We start from the raw sequence: 19,764 nt of genomic DNA, 5'->3' as shown, positions 1-19,764 counted from the left end.
ACCGGTATGATGGCAGAGAGCCAGCCTCAACGATGGTTTATTCCATGACTACTGCATATCCCGACAGTCATTGTCCTTGTTTCGCCAGGCTGGTGCCATTGGTGTACAGGACCAAATCTGGGTCTGGGATTGGCCAGTCTCTCAAGACAGATCTGCTGGCATAAACTTCTAGGATTTCCTTGTAATCATGTGAGGGCCCACCTTCTCCTACAGGAAGGAGAGTGGCTAGATTCAGGGCCTGACAAGCCTCAGTAGTAACATGGGGGTTCTCACATAACAGTATTGAGTAATTGAGTAATTACTGGTATTGAGTAATCCGGGATGTCGACAGGTATTTATGGGGGCCCCCTCAGAGGAGAGTGTTGACCTCATGCGGGACTTTACGATCAAATCTTGGCCCAAAGTCAGCTTGGTTGTCTCCCAGACCAGTAAGACAACAGCAACAACTGTCCATAAGCATCGCGGCCACCCAGTGGCAACACTGTCCAGCTGATTAGAGATAAGTCACTGGTCTGTCCCATGTCCCCATAGTCTGGGACAGCACTCCCATAGCCACCGTGTCCTTTTCAGTCACATGAAGAGTAAACGGCTTAGCAAGGTCTGGCAGGCCCAAGGCGAGTGAGTCCTGATGTAATTGTATAGGGTTTGAGTTCTATTACCACTGGGACTTGTTTTGCAAGCCCGGGGCGGAGGGGTTGTCTTCTGCCCAGACCTCAGGGAACTGTTGAGTTAACTCTCTCTCTCTTTCTCAACTGTGTAGCCCATCCAGTTTCCCTTCAGGGAGATTGAGCAACCTCCATTCATCTTGAGGGGTTACCGAGAGGGAGAGTAAATAGGTGGTTGAGCCCACTCAAACAGTGTGTCTTTCATGGAGGGAAAGGTCACTTGTGCCCCCAATTTAGACAGCAAGTCTCTTCCCAACAAAGGCACTGGGCATTCAGAGATGTATAAAAATTCATGAGTCACTTGGTGCCCCACATCTGATATTTTTGGGGTAGGCTTGAGGCACAAAGGCTGCATTTATCACCATCTGAGACCCAGTGGCCTCTGGATCTATTGGTGTATAAACTCTATAGGCCTCGCATAGTCTTTCATAGAACTCAGAGGGTGATTCGCTTTCCCTTTGAATCACTTTGGAGGGTTTTGTGATACTCATAGCTTTTCTGGCCCCCCTTGTGAGGCCTTGTAAAATAGTCACCCGACATCTCTCCAGGTGGCCCCCCCTTCCTCTGTGTTACAGTCCCAGTTGGGCCTCTCATCAGGGGTGGCTAGTTCTGCCCACCGCTGCGCGTTTGCAGTACCCTCAGGTGCCATTTCTCTTAACCATTTTTGGCCTCAGTTAGGATCCTGTGTCTTCCCTCAGTGCTGAAAAGGGAGACTAGTAGTTGGATTATGTCATCCCATGTAGGGCGGTGGGTTCGAAAACTAGTCTCCATTAGCCTAATTATGACTTGTGGCTCCTCCGAGTACAGTGGAGTGTGTCTCTGCCACTTTAATACATCCGTAGAGGAAAATGGCTGGTAATAATAAGCTACAGGGGGTGGATGGTAGTGCCCACATGTGTCCTGAACCAGAGGTTATTGTAGCTCTCTGAGGGGCATCTGTAGTGGGCTTCTTTCCCCCTGCTCTTTGGTGGAGCGCAGCCTCTGACTAATTGCTGTGTTTTCTTCCCCCTTCCCATCAGTACGCACCAGAAGAGGTGGATACAATCTAGGAGGTCCACCTGAGGTGGAATTCTGGGGGCGTTGACCAGAGGTCTCCATCACTGGGATCGGAGCCTGCTGAAATGGCAGCTCTACGATCTCCAGGAGAGCTGGCAGAGGAGCAGCAGCTGCTGCAGGACCTTCACCTGGCCCTGGATTGGGCATTAAGGCGGCCTCTGGTCCTGGTGGAACACTGGGCGGTGGGCGTGTCATTCTCCAGTATGGAGGAGGGGTCAGGTCATCCCCGTCCAAATCCTGTAGAACTTCTTTTTTTTTTTTTTTTATCATTAGTCAATTTTTGTGCCATTAATATTTTCCCTTCCCTTCTGGGTACAGAACCTTGTCCAAGTAGGAGGGTCTTGAGCTAACCCTAGCCATGAGTCAATATATGGATATTGATCCGGATGTCCTGGCTCTCCTGTTACTACTGTATAGACTGCTTCCACTATTTTTAAGTTCATGGTGTTCTCTGGTGGCCATCCTACTCCCATAGGGGGCCATTGGACCTCACAGAGTATGTGGAGGCGGTTAGGCTTCATCTTCACCCCATAGTCTCCTCCAAATCCCTTCTTTACATTTTTAATCCTGCACTCCAATACAGCTGCCTTAGATTAACTTCCTCCCATCTTGCTTACCTTCTCAGACTGTCTTCTACTTTTCCTTTTTGTTCTGTCTATGAAGTTCTTGGCACCATACGTACTTCTGATATTTCCACTCAATGAAACACTTAAATTGCCATTGGGGTTTCCTAATTGGGGTGAGAGGAGCCTTACTTGCCAGACCTTAGAGGGAGAAGGGGGATCAGCGTGTCTTCACCTGCCAGTCAACACTGCCAAACCAGAACACCATGTGGTCCAAAACTGTTTCTCCCTTAACTTTTAAGTCCATTCTGCCTTGGTGGGCTTGATCAGAAGCAGATGAAAACACAGATGTGTTAAATATCCCACATCCCAGGCTGTCTCCGGAAAAGCCAATTCATACTCACTTATGTGTCCCCCTCCTTCTAGCCTGATAATTCCGAGGGGTCAAGAATTTCACAGCAGATGGGACACCTCCTTGGGGAGGGCAGAATATAAGCACACAAAGACCAAGTTTTTCTCCTAACAATCTCCTGGCGATAGCTTGGTAATAATTTTCCCCAAGACAGCATCGACACTACCTCCTAAATGACATTCACAAATTTTCTTCCTAAGCCCTAACACGCTTGTCAACCTGCATACTAAGCAATCGCTCCCACCTGCCTATTCCAGGCTCCTGTGGGTCTGTGCTCCTTCTAGTCCTTCCCAGGGGGGTGATCAAGCTCCCTCTTCCACCTTCCCGGCTGTGTTCCTCCTCACCTGAGCGCTCAGTTCCCCTGCTGCCGTCCACTACCTGCTAACGTGAAAGGTCTGGGTGTTGAGGAGCAGAATCCTTCCAGAAGGGCAAGGCGCCTTCCCCCCTCTAGAAGATTCAAGCCGCAAGCCCTCAGAGTAGTCCCAAAGGGGACTTGTCTCCTCAAAGTGAGGAGTTTCCCAGCCAATGCACCAAATATAGCCACGCATTCCGGGAAACAAACTCCCTCAGAAGGACAATGCAGATAGTGGAGTGCAGGTTATTACAACTTCGGGCCCAAGGAAGAGTCTCCTCTTAGCCAAGGACCCTGACCAGTTTTTCTGAAAACCTTATATACCCTAAGTGTATGTGCCCAAACCCACCTCCCCAAATTCCCTGAAACTAGTCTGAACAAATGAAAAAAAAGATACAGTCAAAGTAGACCCATGATTCATATGCCTTAGGCCTAGGTAGTTAACAGTGGACAATTATCAATAGGCCTGTGGTCATACCGCAATAAGCATAATAGAATGTATGATTCTACCCACACAGATAATTAGAGTATTCTTTTAGGTGATGGAGAGTCTAGGTAGGAGCCCTAGGGCTCTTCCTTCCGGGGGCCTGGTTTTCCAGCTGGTATGTCATTTCCATAGATACTGGGCATCTAGCTCAAAGTCCACTGTCGGGCCCAAGATGGAGTCCTGCTTTCAAGATGGAGCCTGTTCTGTCTGTTTCCTCCTTCAATCCCACCATCATGATTATCTGGGTCATGAAGATCTTTTTTGGATAGTTCTTCTGGGTATTCTTGCCAGCTTTTCTTAATATCTTCTGCTTCTGTTAGGTCCATACCACTTCTGTCCTTTATTGTGCCCATCTTTGCATGAAATATTCCCTTGGTAGATCTCTAGTCTTTCCCATTCTATTGTTTTTCTCTATTTCTTTGCATTGATCACTGAGGAAGGCTTTCTTATCTCTCCTTGTTATTCTTTGAAACTGTGGATTCACATAGGTATATCTTTCCTTTTCTTGTCTTTCGCTTCTCTTCTCGCAGCTATTTGAAAGGCCTCTTCAGACAACCATTTTGCCTTTTTGCATTTCTTTTTCTTGGGGATGGTCCTGATTCCTGCCTCCTGTACAATGTCAAGAACCTCTAACCATAGTTCTTCAGGCACTCTGTCTATCAGACACAATCCCTTGAATCTGTTTGTTACTTCCACTGTATAATCCTAAGGGATTTAATTTAGGTCATACCTGAATTGTCTAGTGGTTTTCCCAATTTTCTTCAATTTAAGTCTCAATTTGGACCCAGAATGGTGTCCAAATCCTTTCTTTGTCCCCTGATCCTCTGGGAACCAGTTCAGTTCAGTTGCTCAATCGTGTCCGACTTTTTGTGACCCCATGCACTACAGCACACCAGGCTTCCCTGTCCAGCACCACATCCCGGAGCTTGCTCAAGTTCATGTCCATCGAATCGGTGATGCCATCCAACCATCTCATCCTCTGTCGTCCACTTCTCCTCCAGCCTTCGGTCTTTCCCAGCATCAGGGTCTTTTCCAAGGAGTCGGTTCTTTGCATCAGTTCTTCTTCAGGCTTATGCTGTTGCTGCTGCTGCTGCTAAGTCGCTTCAGTCGTGTCCGACTCTGTGCGACCTGATAGACGGCAGCCCACCAGGCTCCCCCGTCCCTGGGATTCTCCAGGCAAGAACACTGGAGTGGGTTGCCATTCCCTTCTCCAATGCATGAAAGTGAAAAGTGAAAGTGAAGTCGCTCAGTCATGTCCTTTTGGCTTGTCCAAACCTTTCGCTCTAAGCAATACAAGTGAGCTTGCATGAGCTACTCCCAGGTCTCGGGGAGGGGAGCATGTGATCCTTTTAGCCAAACCTTTCTTCTCAGAAACAAAAAAAGGGTTAGCACTGCGTTCTCTTTCACCTTCTTTCAGGTAAAAATTACCATATTTGGTTTTATTGATTTTGTAATAACCTACTTGGCAGGGGGAAAAGGCTGCCGGGGCCCGCCAACCTTATTTCCCGCCGGGTTGAAGGACCACAGAGAAGGCAAAACTCTGCCTCACGGAGAAGGCAATGGCACCCCACTCCAGTACTTTGCCTGGAAAATCCCATGGATGGAGGAGCCTGGTAGGCTGCAGTCCATGCGGTCGCGAAGAGTCGGACACGACTGAGCGACTTGACTTTCACTTTTCACTTTCATGCATTGGAGAAGGAAATGGCAACCCACTCCAGTGTTCTTGCCTGGAGAATCCCAGGGACGGGGAGCCTGGTGGCTGCCGTCTATGGGGTCACACAGAGTCGGACACGACTGAAGTGACTTAGCAGCAGCAGCAGCAGCAGCCTCACGGTCAGGCGAGGACCCTGTGTGTCTCTCCTCGGCCGCGCCCACTCCTTTCGGCCAATCGCCCCCGCTGGGAGACCACTATTTGAATATCCCCGCCCGCGGCAGGACACCAACCTGCGATTGGCTCGCCGCGCCCCGCCCCTCTCCCGGCCCCGCCCCTCACCCCGCCCCGCGCCCTTCTGAACCCAGAAGCGCAGCTCAAGATTCGCAGTGTGGCTGCCGGAACATCATGGATTTGAGACTCGCAGGGCGCCGGGCGCTCGTCACGGGGGCGGGCAAAGGTGGGCCTGGGGAGGTGGCCGGGGGCGGGCAAAGGTGGCCGGGGATAGGTACCCTCACTCATCCGCGCTCCTCGCAGGCATCGGTCGCAGTATTGTCAAGGCGCTACACGCGGCTGGCGCCCGAGTGGTGGCCGTGAGCCGGACCCAGGCCGACCTGGACAGCCTGGTCCGCGAGGTAGGCGCCGCCCTGTCCCAGCCCAGAGGGCTGCATCGGGGAGCTGAGGGCGGCCCATCAGGGACACACGGGAGCTGGGCGCTGGGGCTCACCAAGGACTCTTAGCACCCCCGCCCCTCGCCGGACGCGCGGAAGAACGACGACTCCCCCTGGACTTAGGAGGAGGCAGAAATGGCTGCTTTGCTGGGCCAGAGGCGCTCTGGTGCTGGGAGGAAGTAGACTGGCTGGAGGCGGGGCTAGATCCCTGATCCTGAAGCCCCGAGTTGAGTTGCCCAAAGGCCAAGTTAACTCTCTCCCGACAGCAGCCTGGGAGCCCCAAGAAGGCGACTGGCTCCCCTGAGACCCCTAAGCCCCTACCCCTGGGAGACTGAAAGGTCACAAAAACACAGTCCCTCCCCCTTGAGTGGGAGGCCCAGCTGTAGCCTCTCCGGGGCATGGAGTCTCTGGTAGATGTGCCGCCTGACCACATAATATACACAGTGCCCCGGGGTAGAGACCGTGTGCGTGGACCTAGCTGACTGGGAGGCCACGGAGCAGGCGCTGGGAGGTGTCGGCCCTGTGGACCTGCTGGTGAACAATGCAGCTGTGGCGTGTCTACAGCCCTTCCTGGAGGTCACCAAGGAGGCATATGACATGTAAGCCGGGGTGGGGTGGGGTGGGGTGGGGTGGGGTGGAGGAACGCCCGTGGGGAAGGGCTGTCTCCTGCTGCAGCGGCCTCAGTCCCTGACCAGGGTCTGTCCTGTGCCTCCAGGTCTTTCAATGTGAACCTTCGCGCGGTCATCCAGGTGTCCCAGGTGCGCTGGCTTCAGGGCAGGAGTGGGGGTTGCTGGGTGATGCCAGCCCTGCCTCATCCTTCTTCTGCGATTTCAGATTGTGGCCCGAGGCCTGATAGCTCGGGGAGCCCCAGGGGTCATCGTGAATGTTTCTAGCCAGGCCTCCCAACGGGGACTGACTAACCACAGTGTCTACTGTGAGTGAGCCCCGGCTGTGCCCTGTCCCCACTCCCACCCCCCGCCACCCCCCATCTGAGCAGGCAGCTCAGGCTCCACACATGCCGTCCCTCCTCACAGGCTCCACTAAGGGCGCCTTGGACATACTGACCAAAGTGATGGCTGTGGAGCTGGGGCCACACAAGGTGAGCCCCAGTGGGACACCTCCCATTGCCCAGTGCCTGTGCTCAGAGAGCCTCAGCCCACCGAGTTGACCCCCTGCCTGTGCCAGTGCAGATCCGTGTGAATGCAGTCAACCCCACGGTGGTGATGACACCCATGGGCCAGGCCGCCTGGAGTGACCCTCAGAAGGCCAAGGCCATGCTGGACCGCATCCCCCTTGGCAGGTTTGCCGGTGAGTTGGGCGGGAGCCCGGCTGGGAGTCACGCCAGTGGCCTGCTCAGGTGAGGGGTGGGAGGAAGGGACGAAGGGCAGCTCCTTTCATGCACGCCCTGAACAGCACCTTGCCCGCAGAGGTGGAGAACGTGGTGGACACCATTCTCTTCCTGCTCAGTGACCGCAGCAGCATGACCACAGGCTCCACTGTGCCAGTGGATGGGGGCTTCCTGGCTACCTAAGCCCCCCTCCATCCCCACACACCCCTGTTCCATGCTGAACCCACCTTTACCCCCATCCCCCTTCCCCATCTCTTCAGGAAACATGATTCTTCAGTCCAGCCTGCACACTCACACTTAGGCTGCAGTCATGTGGCCGGAAGATGCAAAGCTCAGAGCTGGGCATGGGGACGAGTCCCAGGTAGAGACACCCTTTCAGCTCTCATCCTGGGCCAGTGGCAGCCTGGCTCTCCTGCCAGAGATTTTCGGGCCTGGCTAAGTCCATGGCAGACATGTAGGACTTTCCAGAAGGCCAGCTTCTAAGGAGGGTAGTGAATTTGACCAAGGATGGCCTTTGGCCCTGTCCAGAGGCCTCTAGGGTGGAAGCGGTGGTGTTTTTAATGTGAATGTTCATTGGTATTCCTTAAGTCAGCGCAGAAAACAAAAGTGAGCTGAGCAGGCTGGAACTTCACTGCTTTGTTTACGGTTGAATGACTTCTTTGCCTAATCAGGTGGTGGTTTTCAGTTACTGAGAGAATATTCCCTCAGTGTTGTGAGTCCTTCACCATGCTCAGGGCATAGTCCATCGCAAGATCCAGCTGTAGAATTTGCCAACTTCCATGGTGACATATTCCCTCCTGTTTGATGTCCTTGAGGTGGAGCTGGCACAGAGATGTCTGTCCTCCACTTTTCCATGCTGTCCTCACCACACAGACACAAAAGGCTTACAGTAACCCAAAAGCACAGATAATAGTACATGTACAAATTGTTTAGGAAGTGATGGGTTTTGAGTATTTGTTAATTTCATTTTAAAATACAATTGATTTCAAGTTTATGTAATTCTTAACAGTGGTTACTTAATAACTCACTAGCAGAATTCCTGAAATCCAGCTGTCCACCCTCTGCACACCACTGCGGGGGAGCTGAGTGTCACTTAGCTTCATGTCACGGATCTGCCCAGAGTGGTGCCTTGCAGGCCCCAGGGGTGAAGTCCTAGTGACAGGCCGGGCCGCCCCTCACCTCCCGCCGTGTCTGCCCAGCAAACCCAAACTGTTGACCCGTCTGCCACCCCCTCCTGTCCTCTCCACACCTCCACAGCTGCAGGACGCCCTCCCTCTTGATGATGTGTCTTCGTGAACACTCAGTTGAGTGACCCCTGGCCTTGGCCTGGGCTCCACAGGGCCCCCTAGGGCCTGACTGCAGACTGTCCTGCGCCACCCCTGGGAGCTGCTGAGGGGTGCTGTGCCCTCCCAGAGGCCTGAGGTCAGCACAGGAGGGGCTTGCTCTATCCAGAAGGGGCCAAGCACACTCACTCCCACTTTGATCTGGGTCCCTCCTGTGGAGACTGAGAGGGCTCAACTGGCCTTGGGCTGGGGGCGGGGAGTGTCAAGCTCACCTGCTCTGTACCCTTGGTTGGCAGGGGTTGGGGGCCTAGCACCCCCAGGGTGGAGGAGTAGGCAGGGAGAGACCCGGGCAGGGCAGGTAGTGAGTCGAGAACAGGAGATGATGAAGGTTTATTGTATAAAATAAGAAGGGGCTGCCCCATCGTGGGGCACAAGGACAGAACCCACCCCCCCAAAGTCCCTCATCTGGGAAGCCCATCCTGGGGCTGCCCCGGACCCGCGCCTACAGCCTGAGGGAGACCCTGCTCCCTTCTGGCCTCCAGTGGGGGCCAGGGGAGGCTGGAGCTGCGTCCCCACAAAGACGAGGCAGAGCAGACAGGACCCCACGGCCCCCGCAGCGCCCCTGGAGCAGCAGCCTCATCCCCATGCTTCTTCCCCTTCCCCACCCCCACCACTCCCCCACAGCGGACTCAAGGACACATCTCAACACAACAGATACAGGCAGGAGAGGGCTGCTCTTCCGGAAGTGGGGGCTCTAGAAGACCGTGCACTTCTTCCCTGGCTTTTTCACAGGGGGCGGGCAGAGCACAGCCCGAATGGCCTCATCGAACACTGTCTTCAGGCCCCGCTGGGTCAGCGCTGAGCACTCCAGGTACTTGACAGAACCTGGGATCGGCCAAGAAAGGGGGCAGTGAGGAGAGGTCATTGAAGGTGGGGGTGGAGCACAGGCTAATGCTGTGGCTCCCAGAGCACACTCCTCTCCTCCCTGCACCAGCAGGCCTGGACAGGCCCACTCACCAATCTCTCGGGCCATGGCCAGGCCCTGGGGGTATGTGATGGGTGCTAGCTTCTTGTCCCGCAGTCGCTCGATGGTGTCCTTATCGTCACGAAGGTCCAGCTTGGTGCCCACCAGGAGAATGGGCGTGTGCGGGCAATGATGCCGAACCTCTGGGTACCACTGTGGGAATGGAGGCTCTGATCCCTTGGGGGCCTTGCCCTCAGCCTGGCCCAGAGCAGGCCACAGCTCTCAAGGGCCCCTTCCTTGTGCCTAGACCCACACTTAGCCCTTCTTGCTTCACAGGGCAACCATTAGGTCTGGTAAAGCAATGACCAAGAACAAAAATATGCTGCCAAGAAGCTTCCAAGCTCATCAGGGCGTCTCAGTCAGGGACCTCCTTTCTCTGAGAGCTGCACTCACCAGCCCTACCCCAAGTGGAATAGGCATCTCTTTTGCCTCCAAAGGACAATTTGCCTCTGTCAGGCCTTCAGGCAAGAGACCCTGCCTTGTAAGGACAAGTTCTCTGGGCAGTCTCCGCCCCTCCCAGGAAGACCAACCCGGCTTCCTGCCCTGCCCTACCTTGGCTCGAACATTCTCAAAGGAGGCTGGGCTCACCAGGGAGAAGCAGATCAGGAAGACGTCCTTGGGAGAAAGGGAAGGAAGGACCATGTGGGAAGGGTCAAAAGGCTCTGAATCGCCTCAGCCCCCAACACACACATGCACCAGGCCCTCCGGGCCTCTACCCAAGCCACCCAGCCCCTGCAAGCCCCACTGTGGTCCCCTACAGTTTGGGGGTAGGAGAGTGGCCGCAGGCGGTCGTAGTCCTCCTGCCCGGCGGTGTCCCACAGCCCCAGGTTGACGGGCTTCCCATCCACCATCACATTCGCAGAATAGTTGTCAAAACTGCAGAAACAGAGAGATCCGCCAGTGTTTGGGTTCTCAGTCTGCACACACCTGGAGCTCTGTCAGCACCTTGCTCCACCCCAGGACCCCAGACTAGGGCCACTTGGGCCCCACCTCGAAGCCCAGAGGAGCTTCGCGCACAGGCGCCCACACCCTCAGCTCCCCACCTCTGGACCCGCCCGCCTGCTCACACTGTGGGGATGTACTCTCCAGGGAAGGCGTTGGTTGTGTAGCTGATCAGCAAGCAGGTCTTCCCCACGGCGCTGTGGAGAGAGGGCGAGCCCACGTTGCTCCCAGGCCCACCTCTGCCCGCCGCTCAGCAAGGGCGGCCCCCTCCCACGGTCCCAGGGTGGGGACAGGGGTGCCTGCCCTGCAGATCCTTAGTGAACGAGGGACAGAGGAGGGGCACCAGGCAGGTGGGCTTTGGGGACAGAGTGGTGGGTGCGGGCTGCGGCAAGCCGCCTCAGAGCCCCAGGCAGGTACCGGGAGGGTGGCACCCGCTGAGGGTTCAGCCCAGGTGAGAGCCCTTGCCCCACCTACCCGGAGGCCGGGCGGGGCCGCGAGCAGCTGGCAGCATCAGGTGGGCCTGGGATGGAGGCCTGCGCCCGGCGAATAGCCGGGACCCCGCCCCACCACGTCCTCCCGCCCCTGCCCGGTCCCCGGGCGCCCACAGGCCGGTCGGGGGCGCATCCGGGCCGCCGCGCCTGGACCCCCAGCCGGGATCCCTGGCCCGTGCGCGCGCCGCCTCCTCCGCCCTGGCCGCGCCCCGGAGCCGCGCGCCCTGCCCGGGAGGATCCCCTGGGCCAACCCCGCCGGGCGAGCCCGGCCGAGCGGCCTCCGCGCCGCGCACTCACCCGTCGCCGACCACCACACACTTGATGGCCTGCATGGGCGCGGGCCGGGCGGGCGCGGCCGCGAGCCGAGCTGCGGAGAAATGCCCGGCGCCGCAGCGGCCGCGGACCCGAGCCGAGCGCGGAGCCGAGCGGCCGGAGACAGCCGAGCGCTGCCGAGCGTCGGGCGCGGAGACAGCCGAGCGCGGCCGGCAGGGCGGGCGGGGGGCGCAGACCGGCCCCGAACCCGGGCCGACGCGCTTTGCAGAGAAACCTGGTGAGGGGCGGGACACAACGAACCCCTCAGCGAGTCTGAGCCCGGGCAGGCCCTCCCCGGTTCCCTGTGACCCACTTCATGGGGCAAGGGCAGCGCAGGCAGGCGGCTCCCAACCACCTGGACAGGTTGCGGTCGGTAGGCACAGGGTTTCTTCGAGGCAGAGTACCGCCTGGGCCCACCTACCCTCCAACCAAAAGGCAGCTGGTGAAAACTCGGATGTTTGCTGTCAGTCACCAGAGACCCTCAAGGCCGGCAGCCCGCTGTGCCCACATCCCCTCCTGTCCGCTGCAGTAGCCAGACCATCCCCACCTGGTAGCAGTTATAAGGGGTGACCCAGCCACACCTGGAGGGCTGGCCTTTCCTGCAAGGCCCGGGCTTGGGAGCACAGACTGATGTGGGAGAAAGGCACTGGAACCAAAATGTATCACAAAGTGCAAAATTCTGTATTTCAAAATACCCTGGGGTGAGCAGTTGGGCCTGCAGAGCTCCTGCTTGTGAAAGGTGACTGCACCACGGTGGGTGGAGCCGGGAGAGCTCACACATTGCTCCTCCCTTCTTGGGTCTGTTCTCAGGCATGTCACTCCCTGTGATGGGGATGACAGAGTGGGGAAGGCCCTCTTGGCCAGCCAGGTTCTGGACCACCCCAACCACCCAGACAGGCACCCTGGTTGTCAGCTGCGGCTGTCCTGCTCTCAGATCCTGCCCAGCACTGATTTTCCACGTTACTGGCTGTCGACTCTGCGCAAAGAGCCCAGACTTGCCAGTGGCCTGTTCCTGGTGAAGAAGGGAGGGGCAGTCGTCAGACACATGTCCGACCTGCCGCTCTCAGACTTTCCCTGCCCCCTCACTTCTGGGGGCTCAAGGTCCTCAGGGGGGACCCTTGCACATAAGCCAGGACAGCATTTTGCAGGAAGCTGGCCCTTTGGGCCTCCTCATCCCGAATCCGGGCGATCTCAGCCTCTTTAAGGCGAAGCTTCTCTCGGAGAGAGGCATTCTCGCTCTCCCTGTCCAGCAGCGCCTCCCGGTGGTCACTCGCGATCACTGCAGGAGAGGAAGTTCAGTGAGGAAGCGGGCCCCGGAGGTCCACAGGGGGCTGGTGGGGTGGGGTTTGCTCAGGGTCCTCTGGGCGTACACACACCCAGCCTCCCGAACCAGCACCTCCCGGAGCGAAGACCTAGGCCAAGCTCAGCTCTCCCGGCCCACCTCCTCCTCCTGTGGGATGTCCTAATAAGAAAGGCCCTGCAGCGATGCCAGGGGCTGGGGGGACCTGGGGCTCAGCTCGCCTTTCAGCTGGCGTTCCAGGGCCGCGGCCTTCTCCTTCAGTGCTTCCTGGGCCGTCAGCTCGGCCTGCAGGCGGCCATTCTGCTCTTGCAGCTCCAGCCGCACCCTCGTCACCTCAGCTACCTTTTCTTGGTCCTTGTTGCTCAGCTCCTGCCAGGCGAGGAGGGGTGAGTGTGAGGTGGTGGCTGGGGTGGGGGTGGGGGGCGGTCCAGGGGCACCACCAGGAGCCCTCAGTGTCCCAGCTACCTGCTGCAGCTCCTCCAGGCGCCGCCTCAGGCTCTCCACCTGCATGCCCAGCTGGCTGGCCCGCGCCTGGGCATCGGCCACCGTCTGCTTCTGCTGCAGGCAGGTGCTCTGGACCTCGTCTCGTGCCTGTGCCAGCAGCCGCAGCTTCTCCTCCAGGTGAGCCTGGTGCTGCTGCTGTGGGCCCAGGAGAAGGACAGGTGAGCTGCTCTCTGGCCTGTGGCTCTGAGCTCCTGTGAGGAGCGACCCCTGTCCCTTCAGGCTGAAGGGAGCTTATATTTGCAATGTGGAAACCACTTTGTCACTACAGTTAACACATGCCTTGTTCTGAATGGGCTCAACTCGAATGAGGAGCCTCCCCCATGTGCCAGGCTGACACCATCCTGCCGTCTGGCGCCCCGCTTCCACCAAGTGGTCACAGGCTGCACATTTGGGACAAACCCCTTCCCCAGCATGGGGAGGGAGCACACTGGCTTTTTGCAGGGGGGCTGGAGGTGGTACTGATGGGCTGAGTGTCCTCGTCTGGCTCTTCTGCACCCCTGGAACTCCTGTTACCTTGTCCCTCCCACAGAGCCGGGAGACAGCCTTGGTCATGCCCACTTAAGCCCGAAGGGCTGTGCAAGCCCGGCAGCTCATGCCAGCCCCTCAGTGCTCTCTCCCCGGTGGGTGCTGCAAGCAGTGTGCCATGACCCTGCGCTCACCTCCTCCAGGCGGACTTGGTTCTTGGCCTTGATGAGCTCCTCCTCGGCTTGGCTTCGCTCACTGAGTGCCGCGGCCTTCACCCGGCTCAGCTCCTACACCACAGACAGTAACTGCTGCAACCATCCTCGGTCCTTGCCCGGGGACCCCTTCTAGGCACACCCAGCCTCCCGAGCCTGGCACCCAGCTCACCTCCTCAAGGGACAGCCGCGCAGCCTCCAACCTCTGCACCCTCTCTTGCATGGCCCTCTCGCTGTCCTCCAGGTGGCGAGTCATGTGCTCCACCTGCCCAGGTGCGGGCGGGGACAGGGCTGGCAGTCTGGCCCCCCAGGTTTCCCCTCCTGGGATCCCCACCCTGGGGGGGCAGATGAATCTTGGGGACCCTGTTCCTTCCGAGTGGAGGCCTCCCCAAGTGGCTTCGCAGGAAGCTAGGACGGAGGGCAGGCCCCAGTGCTGCACCCCAGGTGGCAGCCTGCACTGTGGCCCGGGCACAGTCAGTCAGGGTCCCTTCTAGAAACCGGTGGGGAGGGTTTGGGTCTGACATCTACCGGGACTGTCACCAGCAGCCCAAGGTTATTGAGGGAAGCCCAGCCAGGAGTCTGCCTTGGGAACACCGTGCCCCACTGAGATGTCTGCAGGCCCCGGGGGAGCGGGGAGGACAAAGCCCAGATGACACAACTGATAAGGCACCTCCTTGAAGCGCAGATGTTCCGCGTCCTCCAAGCTCTGCCGGGACCTGTTCTTCTCCAGCTCCAGGCGTTCTGGAAGCACAGGGGAGGCGTGTGGGTGGGACTCCTCAGGGGGCCCCTGGTTCCCAGGCCCCAGCAGCAGGCCTGGGTATGCTGACCTTCAGCCTGGATGGCCCGCATCTTCAGCTCAGCCGTAGTGTTGGTCAACTCCGTTTTGGTCAGGAACAGCTGCTCCTGCTGAGATTTCACCTTCCGCTCCAGCTCATCCACCTGCAAAGTCGGCACGGAGGGAGGAAGCTTCGTTCTGCTTTCCCGAAGCCCCAGGGGCTGGCCCCACCCCCACCCCATACCTGGTTTCGCAAAAGCAGGTTCTTTTCATTGGCAGCAGACAAGTCTCTGAGGAGCTTAGACTCCCGTTCTGCAGCTTCCTGGGGGTAATACGGCAAAAGGGCGTCAGTGGCCCTCTGCCACCACGCACCCCCGGCCTGCCCACCCCACACCCACCCACCTGCTGCTCCAGCCTGTGCTCCTTGGCCTGCCTCTGCGCCAGGCTCCGCTGTTCCTGCTCTGTGGTGGCCAGGAGCTCCCCCAGGTCCTGGGCCTTCTGCTCCGACAGAGCCAGGGCGGCCTCCGTCATCTGCAGTCTGTAAGGAGGGAAGGGCCAGCACCGCCCCAGCCGACCTCTAGCCTTTGCTAAGGTCATTCTTGCCAGGCCACTGCCCCCGCTAGTGCCCCTTGAGCTAGTCTAGGCTCCTCAGAGACTTGTCTGCTGCCAGTGAAAAGAACTTGCTTTTGCAAAACCAAGTAAGGGGATGGTGGGGGGGTGGGACCAGGCTTCTGAGGAGCCTGGGATGGGGCTTGGGGAAAGTGGACGAAGCTTAACCTTCCCTCCCTCAGTGCCCAGCGCCCAGTGCCTGGAAGCGGATGGGTTGGAGCTCCTCCCAGAAAGCCTTCTCAGTAACTACCCTAGCGGTTTCCCTGACTTCCTTTGTGCAGTGGAACTTGAGTCCCTATTAGGATGGTCCTCCTCTGCCCTGTGGGCAGGTCTCTAAAGTGTTCTGAAACCTCCTCATACTCCCATCCTGCCCTCTGCCCCTCCTTACTTGGCCTTGAGGGAATTGATGATGGAATGCCTCTCGTTCAGGGCTTCCTGAAGCTGCCCCACACGTGCAGCTGATGCCCTGTGGACAGAGAAGAGGGTCCGAGGGGCCCAAAACCGAGTCGTCTGAGCCCCCCTCGAAGCGGCTGCTGCCCCTCATGCTCACACAATGCCCAGGTGCGGGCTAAGGCAGTGTTCAGTGGAGCCTCGAACCCTCCAGCCAACTCCCTCAGGAAACACAGCCTACATCCTTGTCCGTGGGGAGAGGACCAGGTTCACACGTTTGGTCACTCCAAGGCCAGAGCCAGGACCTGGACCCCCAGGTTCCCCCACTGCACTGCCGCCCTGCCCTGGACCCAGGGCCAAGCTCACTTGCTGCTCCTGGCCATCTCTTCTCTCTGTCTGTCGATCGTCTCCATCAAGTCCAGAAACTGGGGACAGAGCCAGGCAGAGCCCATCAGGGCCCAGAGCCTGCTCACTCCCCACGGTTGGCAAGAAAGGAGGCCGACATTTACTGAGGCAGCAGGACACCAAGGAGCTGAGCCTCATCCAAGGAGGGGGTGGCTGCCAGACAGGGAGGCCCAGAGGGGAAGCCCACCCACCCAGCTGAAAGGCATCAGAAAAGAGGCTGCCTCTCGGGCCTAGGTACTGGCTTCTTGGAGAGGCTCCAGGGCTCAGAGGGAGGAAGAAGGCCATGGCATGGGGGCTGAGGGGGGCTCTGTCCACACAGCCAGGGCGGGGCGAGGCCCTGCAGTCAGAGGCAGCGTTGTCCTTACCTGCTTGGACTTCTCTTCCCGGAGGTGCCGCACCTCCTTGCTGAGCACCTGGGCACGGGCCTGACTCTCCCGGAAGACGGTCTGCCGGTCCTGGTTGTGGTCCATGGCTTGCTCTGTTGGAAAGAGCGAAGTTGTCTCCTGAGGGACTGAGCCCCAGGAGTGGCCAACGGCCAGCCCATCCCCATGTCTTAACCGCACAGATCAGACCGCTCAGTGCACTAGCAGGCGAGAGGCTCCGAGGCAGTGGGGATAGGGGATGGGGCAACAGTGAAGCGAGGAGCCCGGGAGGCACCTGTTGGGGGGGACAGGCACACGGGAAGAGGTGAAAAGGTTGTTCAACTGTCACAGAAGGTGGGCATTTGGATTCTGCCCCAAAGGTTAAAAGCCAATATGTGACTTTTAAGAGGTGAATGTCGTGCTCAGCTCCCATGTTCTGGAAAGATCCAGGCAGCATTTGGAGAGGGGCCAGCCAGAAGCGGCCACGCTGTCAACTGGGGTGACTCAGAGGCAGGTGCAAGAACCAAGAAACAGGAGAGGACATGAGTTGGGCAGACTCAGGAGGTGGTAACCCCACACTAGATTCCAGCCCCAGCTTGGGCCCTCAAGGGGCTGGTGCTGCCGGTGGAACAAGTTGCCATGGGGAGTGGCAGAGTGCTCAGCAGGCCTGGGATGGAGGAGTGGAGGGTCATGACGGAAGGGACCGTGGTGTGAGGAGGGGACAGTGGTGAGCCTGGGCCGTTGGCACTCTGCAGGCTCCCACCTCTGCCCTTTCTTCCTTGGTGCCTGCTTCCCACTCCCTCTGTTTCTAACACTCTACCATTGTGATGCCTTTATGGTTCCAGCCCAAGCTGCCCCTCCCTCGGTGGGTTCTGGCCCAAAGGTTAAAGGCCAAAATGTGACTTTTAAGGGGTGAGCCAGCTGATCCGTCAACAGGGAATCAGCTCTATGCCCTGCTTCAAACAGTGCAAGTTGCCAGCAGCCCCATGTGCCCATACCCACGGCTCTGATGATGTCGCCCGGGATGTTATTCCCAGCCAGCTCCAGCTTCCACAGGGTTCTGTTGCTGGGGAGACAGTTCACCAGGGCGCGGCCCCCAAGGAGGCCAATGTGATTCCAGCGCAGGTCTGGAAGGAAATGTGGTGTTACCAAGGGTGGGAGGGCTGGCCTAGCCCAAGACGCTGGTACTTCCTGTGATCGGCCACAGATCAGGAGCCCAGCTCAGTGTGCGCCTCCTCACCACCCCCTCCCTTCTGGACAGGACAGAGGAAGCATTGGGAGGGCTGAGATGCAAGACCTCCCTGCCTGCCCTGAGGATGGGGAAGGCCAGCACTGGCAGCCTCACCCAGTTGCTGGAGGCTGGCATTGCTCTTCAGGGCCAGGGCCAGCTCCTCGGCGCCCTTGTGGTTGATCTGGTTGTTGCGGAGGTCCAGCTGCCGCAGGGCGCCATTGGCTGCCAGGGCCCCGCAAAAGGTGGCAAAGGCTTCATCCCATGTGCCCAGGTTGTTCCACTCCAGGGTGAGGCTGCAGGAAGTGTGGACGTGAGGTGCATAGCTCAAAGGGCATCCTCCTCCCATGGGATCCAGTGGGCTCAAGGAGGAGCACAGGCTTGGGGTGTCTCTGGCAGAAACTGAGTAGCTTATACCCACCTTCCCCCCACCAGAGAAGACTGGCATGAAGGTGTGAACTCTCATGTTGAAGAAAAATGTCCCCTGGAGAGCCAACCCAGAACCACAGAGAGAGCAGGGGCTGCAGGGAGAGCTGGGGGCTGGGACTGCCACCCTACCTCTGAATGGACTTGTTCTGTCGGAGGAGTTTTGCCAGTGCCTCGGCCCCTGCTGCTCGAAGGTTATTGCCCTAGGACAGGAAGAGGCCATCCAGTCACTCCCCGGTGTCCTGGGCTGGGCTCTGAATACCCTGGTCAGGCAGCGGGTGAGGACACGGTGAGCTCTGGGCAGACGTGTGGCTCCTTTCAGATTCTGCCTTCCCTGACCAGAGTGGCCTTCTGATGCGGGATCTTTCAGTGTGCTTGTGAGAATGCTCTGGAACTCACATTTCTGCCCTCAGAATACCAGCACACGTGCATGAGACCATGAGAAAAAGGTGTGGAGCCTGTGTGCCCAGAGCGCTTACAGACATGGTCTCTGGCCACCGTGCAGACTCCTGGTCGCTGGGACACCTGTATCTTCTCTACTCCTGCTCTCAGGTGGCATGCCCCTGAGTGCAGATCCACCCACCTTGAGATCCAGAAACCGCACGGCAGTGTTGACACACAGCCCCTGCAGCAGCAGTGTGGCCCCTGTAAGAGAGCAGGGCAGTCACTCCCCACCCCTGGCGGCTCCATCTTGGGGCAGCTCCCCGGGCACAGGGGAAGGATGGCTGTCCACGTGGCCCCCACTTCTGTGTCAGGTTTGAAACAGCTTCCAGGTGCCGAATCAGGCTGCTGACCCTTGTGCTCATCAGCACGGCGGGACTCTCCTAGGCTGGGGGATGCTAAGGGCTTTCCCATTAAAAAGAGAAATCGCCTTCTGCGCCCAGGTTTCCAAAGGGGTTGCTTTAATGACAGTGAAACTGAGAAACTTCACCAAAAATAAAAAAAGAGATCAGGTGGGACAGGGTTCTTTGCTAGAGGTGCCAAGCACCAAGGACTGGGGTATATGTAGCTAACAAGCAGCAGTGCAAAAGCAGTCAGGGGAGGTGGCCCTGAAGCAGAGGGCTTGAACCCAGCCCCAACTCTGAAGTTGCAAGGACTGCCCTGGGCGCTGCCAGCCCTTGGTGCCCACCTTCCTCACTCAGCATGCAGTCACTCAGGATGAGCTCCGTCAGCAGTGACTCCTTCTGCAGCAGCTTGCCCAGAGCCCTGCAGGTGTCCACTGTCAGGCTCTGTGTGGCCAGGTCCAGCCGGCCCTGCGGCAGCTGGTGCAGTTGCTGTAGCACAGTCTCCTGGGGTTCTGTTCCACTCTCCTTGCACAGCCGGCTGTAGGCGCGCCGGAACTCCTCCATGTCCCTGGAGTGCAGGAAGGGCTTCCCCCAAAATTCCTAGACAGGACTCACCAGAAACCAGCTGGAGCCAGGAAGCCAAGGAAAGGCAGTAGGGCAGGGCCTCTCCCATGGGGGCCTACAGAGACCCCGGCAGCTCAGTGGGGTCACAAAGACCCTAAGTCCTCAGCAGGCGAGAAACAAGGAACAGACTGAGTTGGTCCAACAGGCAGGAGGCCCCAGGAGGGAGGAGGGAAGAGGCAGGTGATGTTCAGGGGACGGCAAGAGCCGGGGACCGAGAAGTTGGGCGTCCTCGGGGGCGGAGCCTCCAGCGGCAGAGCCTGTCCGGGCGTCGGACGTACCCCTGGGCCCCGGGTCCAAAACCCTAGCCCTCGTGCAGTTGACCCCGGCTCTTTCGCCGCAGGTGTACGCGGCCTCCGCGCGCCTCAGTATCCAGGAAGAGCAGGGCGCGCCAGGAAGGCGTAGAAACTACGACTCCCAGGAGG

General features: G+C 58.4%; 3 protein-coding genes across 6 annotated transcripts; 1 reads left to right on the top strand and 2 right to left on the bottom strand.

The window, feature by feature from the left end:
• The first annotated feature begins 5,490 nt into the window (after nucleotides 1-5,490).
• Nucleotides 5,491-8,199, top strand: DCXR (dicarbonyl and L-xylulose reductase). 2 transcript variants are annotated; one of them, XM_044938703.1, is made up of 8 exons: nucleotides 5,491-5,646; nucleotides 5,724-5,821; nucleotides 6,302-6,456; nucleotides 6,573-6,615; nucleotides 6,692-6,791; nucleotides 6,892-6,956; nucleotides 7,048-7,165; nucleotides 7,271-8,199. In XM_044938703.1, the coding sequence occupies exons 1-8, from the start codon at nucleotides 5,595-5,597 to the stop codon at nucleotides 7,339-7,341; spliced, it is 702 nt and encodes a 233-aa protein (XP_044794638.1). In that variant the 5' UTR covers nucleotides 5,491-5,594; the 3' UTR covers nucleotides 7,342-8,199. The 2 variants fall into 2 exon arrangements, with proteins under 2 accessions (XP_044794638.1, XP_025135511.1); XM_025279726.2 differs by having other exon boundaries at nucleotides 5,494-5,646; nucleotides 7,285-8,199.
• A 662-nt stretch (nucleotides 8,200-8,861) lies between these two features.
• On the bottom strand, nucleotides 8,862-12,295 carry RAC3 (Rac family small GTPase 3). Of its 2 annotated transcripts, XM_025279728.2 has the most exons (7): nucleotides 11,679-11,809; nucleotides 11,243-11,492; nucleotides 10,580-10,651; nucleotides 10,271-10,388; nucleotides 10,065-10,127; nucleotides 9,506-9,665; nucleotides 8,862-9,373 (listed from the first exon to the last, which is right to left on the bottom strand). In XM_025279728.2, the coding sequence occupies exons 2-7, from the start codon at nucleotides 11,275-11,277 to the stop codon at nucleotides 9,243-9,245; spliced, it is 579 nt and encodes a 192-aa protein (XP_025135513.1). In that variant the 5' UTR covers nucleotides 11,278-11,492; nucleotides 11,679-11,809; the 3' UTR covers nucleotides 8,862-9,242. The 2 variants fall into 2 exon arrangements, with proteins under 2 accessions (XP_025135513.1, XP_044794637.1); XM_044938702.1 differs by lacking the exons at nucleotides 10,271-10,388; nucleotides 11,679-11,809 and adding an exon at nucleotides 11,839-12,295.
• LRRC45 (leucine rich repeat containing 45) lies at nucleotides 11,918-19,720 on the bottom strand. 2 transcript variants are annotated; one of them, XM_006064247.3, is made up of 17 exons: nucleotides 19,063-19,720; nucleotides 18,517-18,578; nucleotides 18,066-18,136; nucleotides 17,625-17,803; nucleotides 17,278-17,406; nucleotides 16,283-16,395; nucleotides 15,879-15,937; nucleotides 15,511-15,588; nucleotides 14,916-15,051; nucleotides 14,758-14,835; nucleotides 14,566-14,677; nucleotides 14,409-14,479; nucleotides 13,911-14,003; nucleotides 13,721-13,813; nucleotides 13,023-13,196; nucleotides 12,779-12,926; nucleotides 11,918-12,536 (listed from the first exon to the last, which is right to left on the bottom strand). In XM_006064247.3, exons 1-17 carry the CDS (start codon nucleotides 19,280-19,282, stop codon nucleotides 12,340-12,342), a joined length of 2,013 nt encoding a protein of 670 aa, XP_006064309.1. In that variant the 5' UTR covers nucleotides 19,283-19,720; the 3' UTR covers nucleotides 11,918-12,339. The 2 variants fall into 2 exon arrangements, with proteins under 2 accessions (XP_006064309.1, XP_006064311.1); XM_006064249.3 differs by having other exon boundaries at nucleotides 19,334-19,720.
• Nucleotides 19,721-19,764: the final 44 nt, after the last annotated feature.

The sequence above is a fragment of the Bubalus bubalis genome, chromosome 3, assembly GCF_019923935.1.
Source record: "Bubalus bubalis isolate 160015118507 breed Murrah chromosome 3, NDDB_SH_1, whole genome shotgun sequence".
NCBI lineage: Eukaryota > Metazoa > Chordata > Mammalia > Artiodactyla > Bovidae > Bubalus > Bubalus bubalis.
Note: the sequence above shows the minus strand (reverse complement) of the source record. Positions and strands in the feature narration are given on the sequence as shown.

Excerpts from the sequence above, each read along its gene's own strand:
- RAC3 (XM_044938702.1), bottom strand. The coding sequence starts at position 12,071 with ATGCCTGAGAACAGACCCAAGAAGGGAGGAGCAATGTGTGAGCTCTCC. Across the intron at positions 11,493-11,838 it reads AGGAAAGGCCAGCCCTCCAG|GTTTCTCTGCAAAGCGCGTC; the intron begins GTGTGGCTGGGT and ends GCCCCTCACCAG. Across the intron at positions 10,652-11,242 it reads TGTGTGGTGGTCGGCGACGG|CGCCGTGGGGAAGACCTGCT; the intron begins GTGAGTGCGCGG and ends CTCTCTCCACAG.
- LRRC45 (XM_006064247.3), bottom strand. The coding sequence starts at position 19,282 with ATGGAGGAGTTCCGGCGCGCCTACAGCCGGCTGTGCAAGGAGAGTGGA. Across the intron at positions 14,836-14,915 it reads AGCACAGGCTGGAGCAGCAG|GAAGCTGCAGAACGGGAGTC; the intron begins GTGGGTGGGTGT and ends TATTACCCCCAG. Across the intron at positions 13,197-13,720 it reads ACCAAGTCCGCCTGGAGGAG|CAGCAGCACCAGGCTCACCT; the intron begins GTGAGCGCAGGG and ends CTGGGCCCACAG.
- DCXR (XM_025279726.2), top strand. The coding sequence starts at position 5,595 with ATGGATTTGAGACTCGCAGGGCGCCGGGCGCTCGTCACGGGGGCGGGC. Across the intron at positions 5,822-6,301 it reads TGGACAGCCTGGTCCGCGAG|TGCCCCGGGGTAGAGACCGT; the intron begins GTAGGCGCCGCC and ends TAATATACACAG. Across the intron at positions 6,616-6,691 it reads CGGTCATCCAGGTGTCCCAG|ATTGTGGCCCGAGGCCTGAT; the intron begins GTGCGCTGGCTT and ends CTGCGATTTCAG.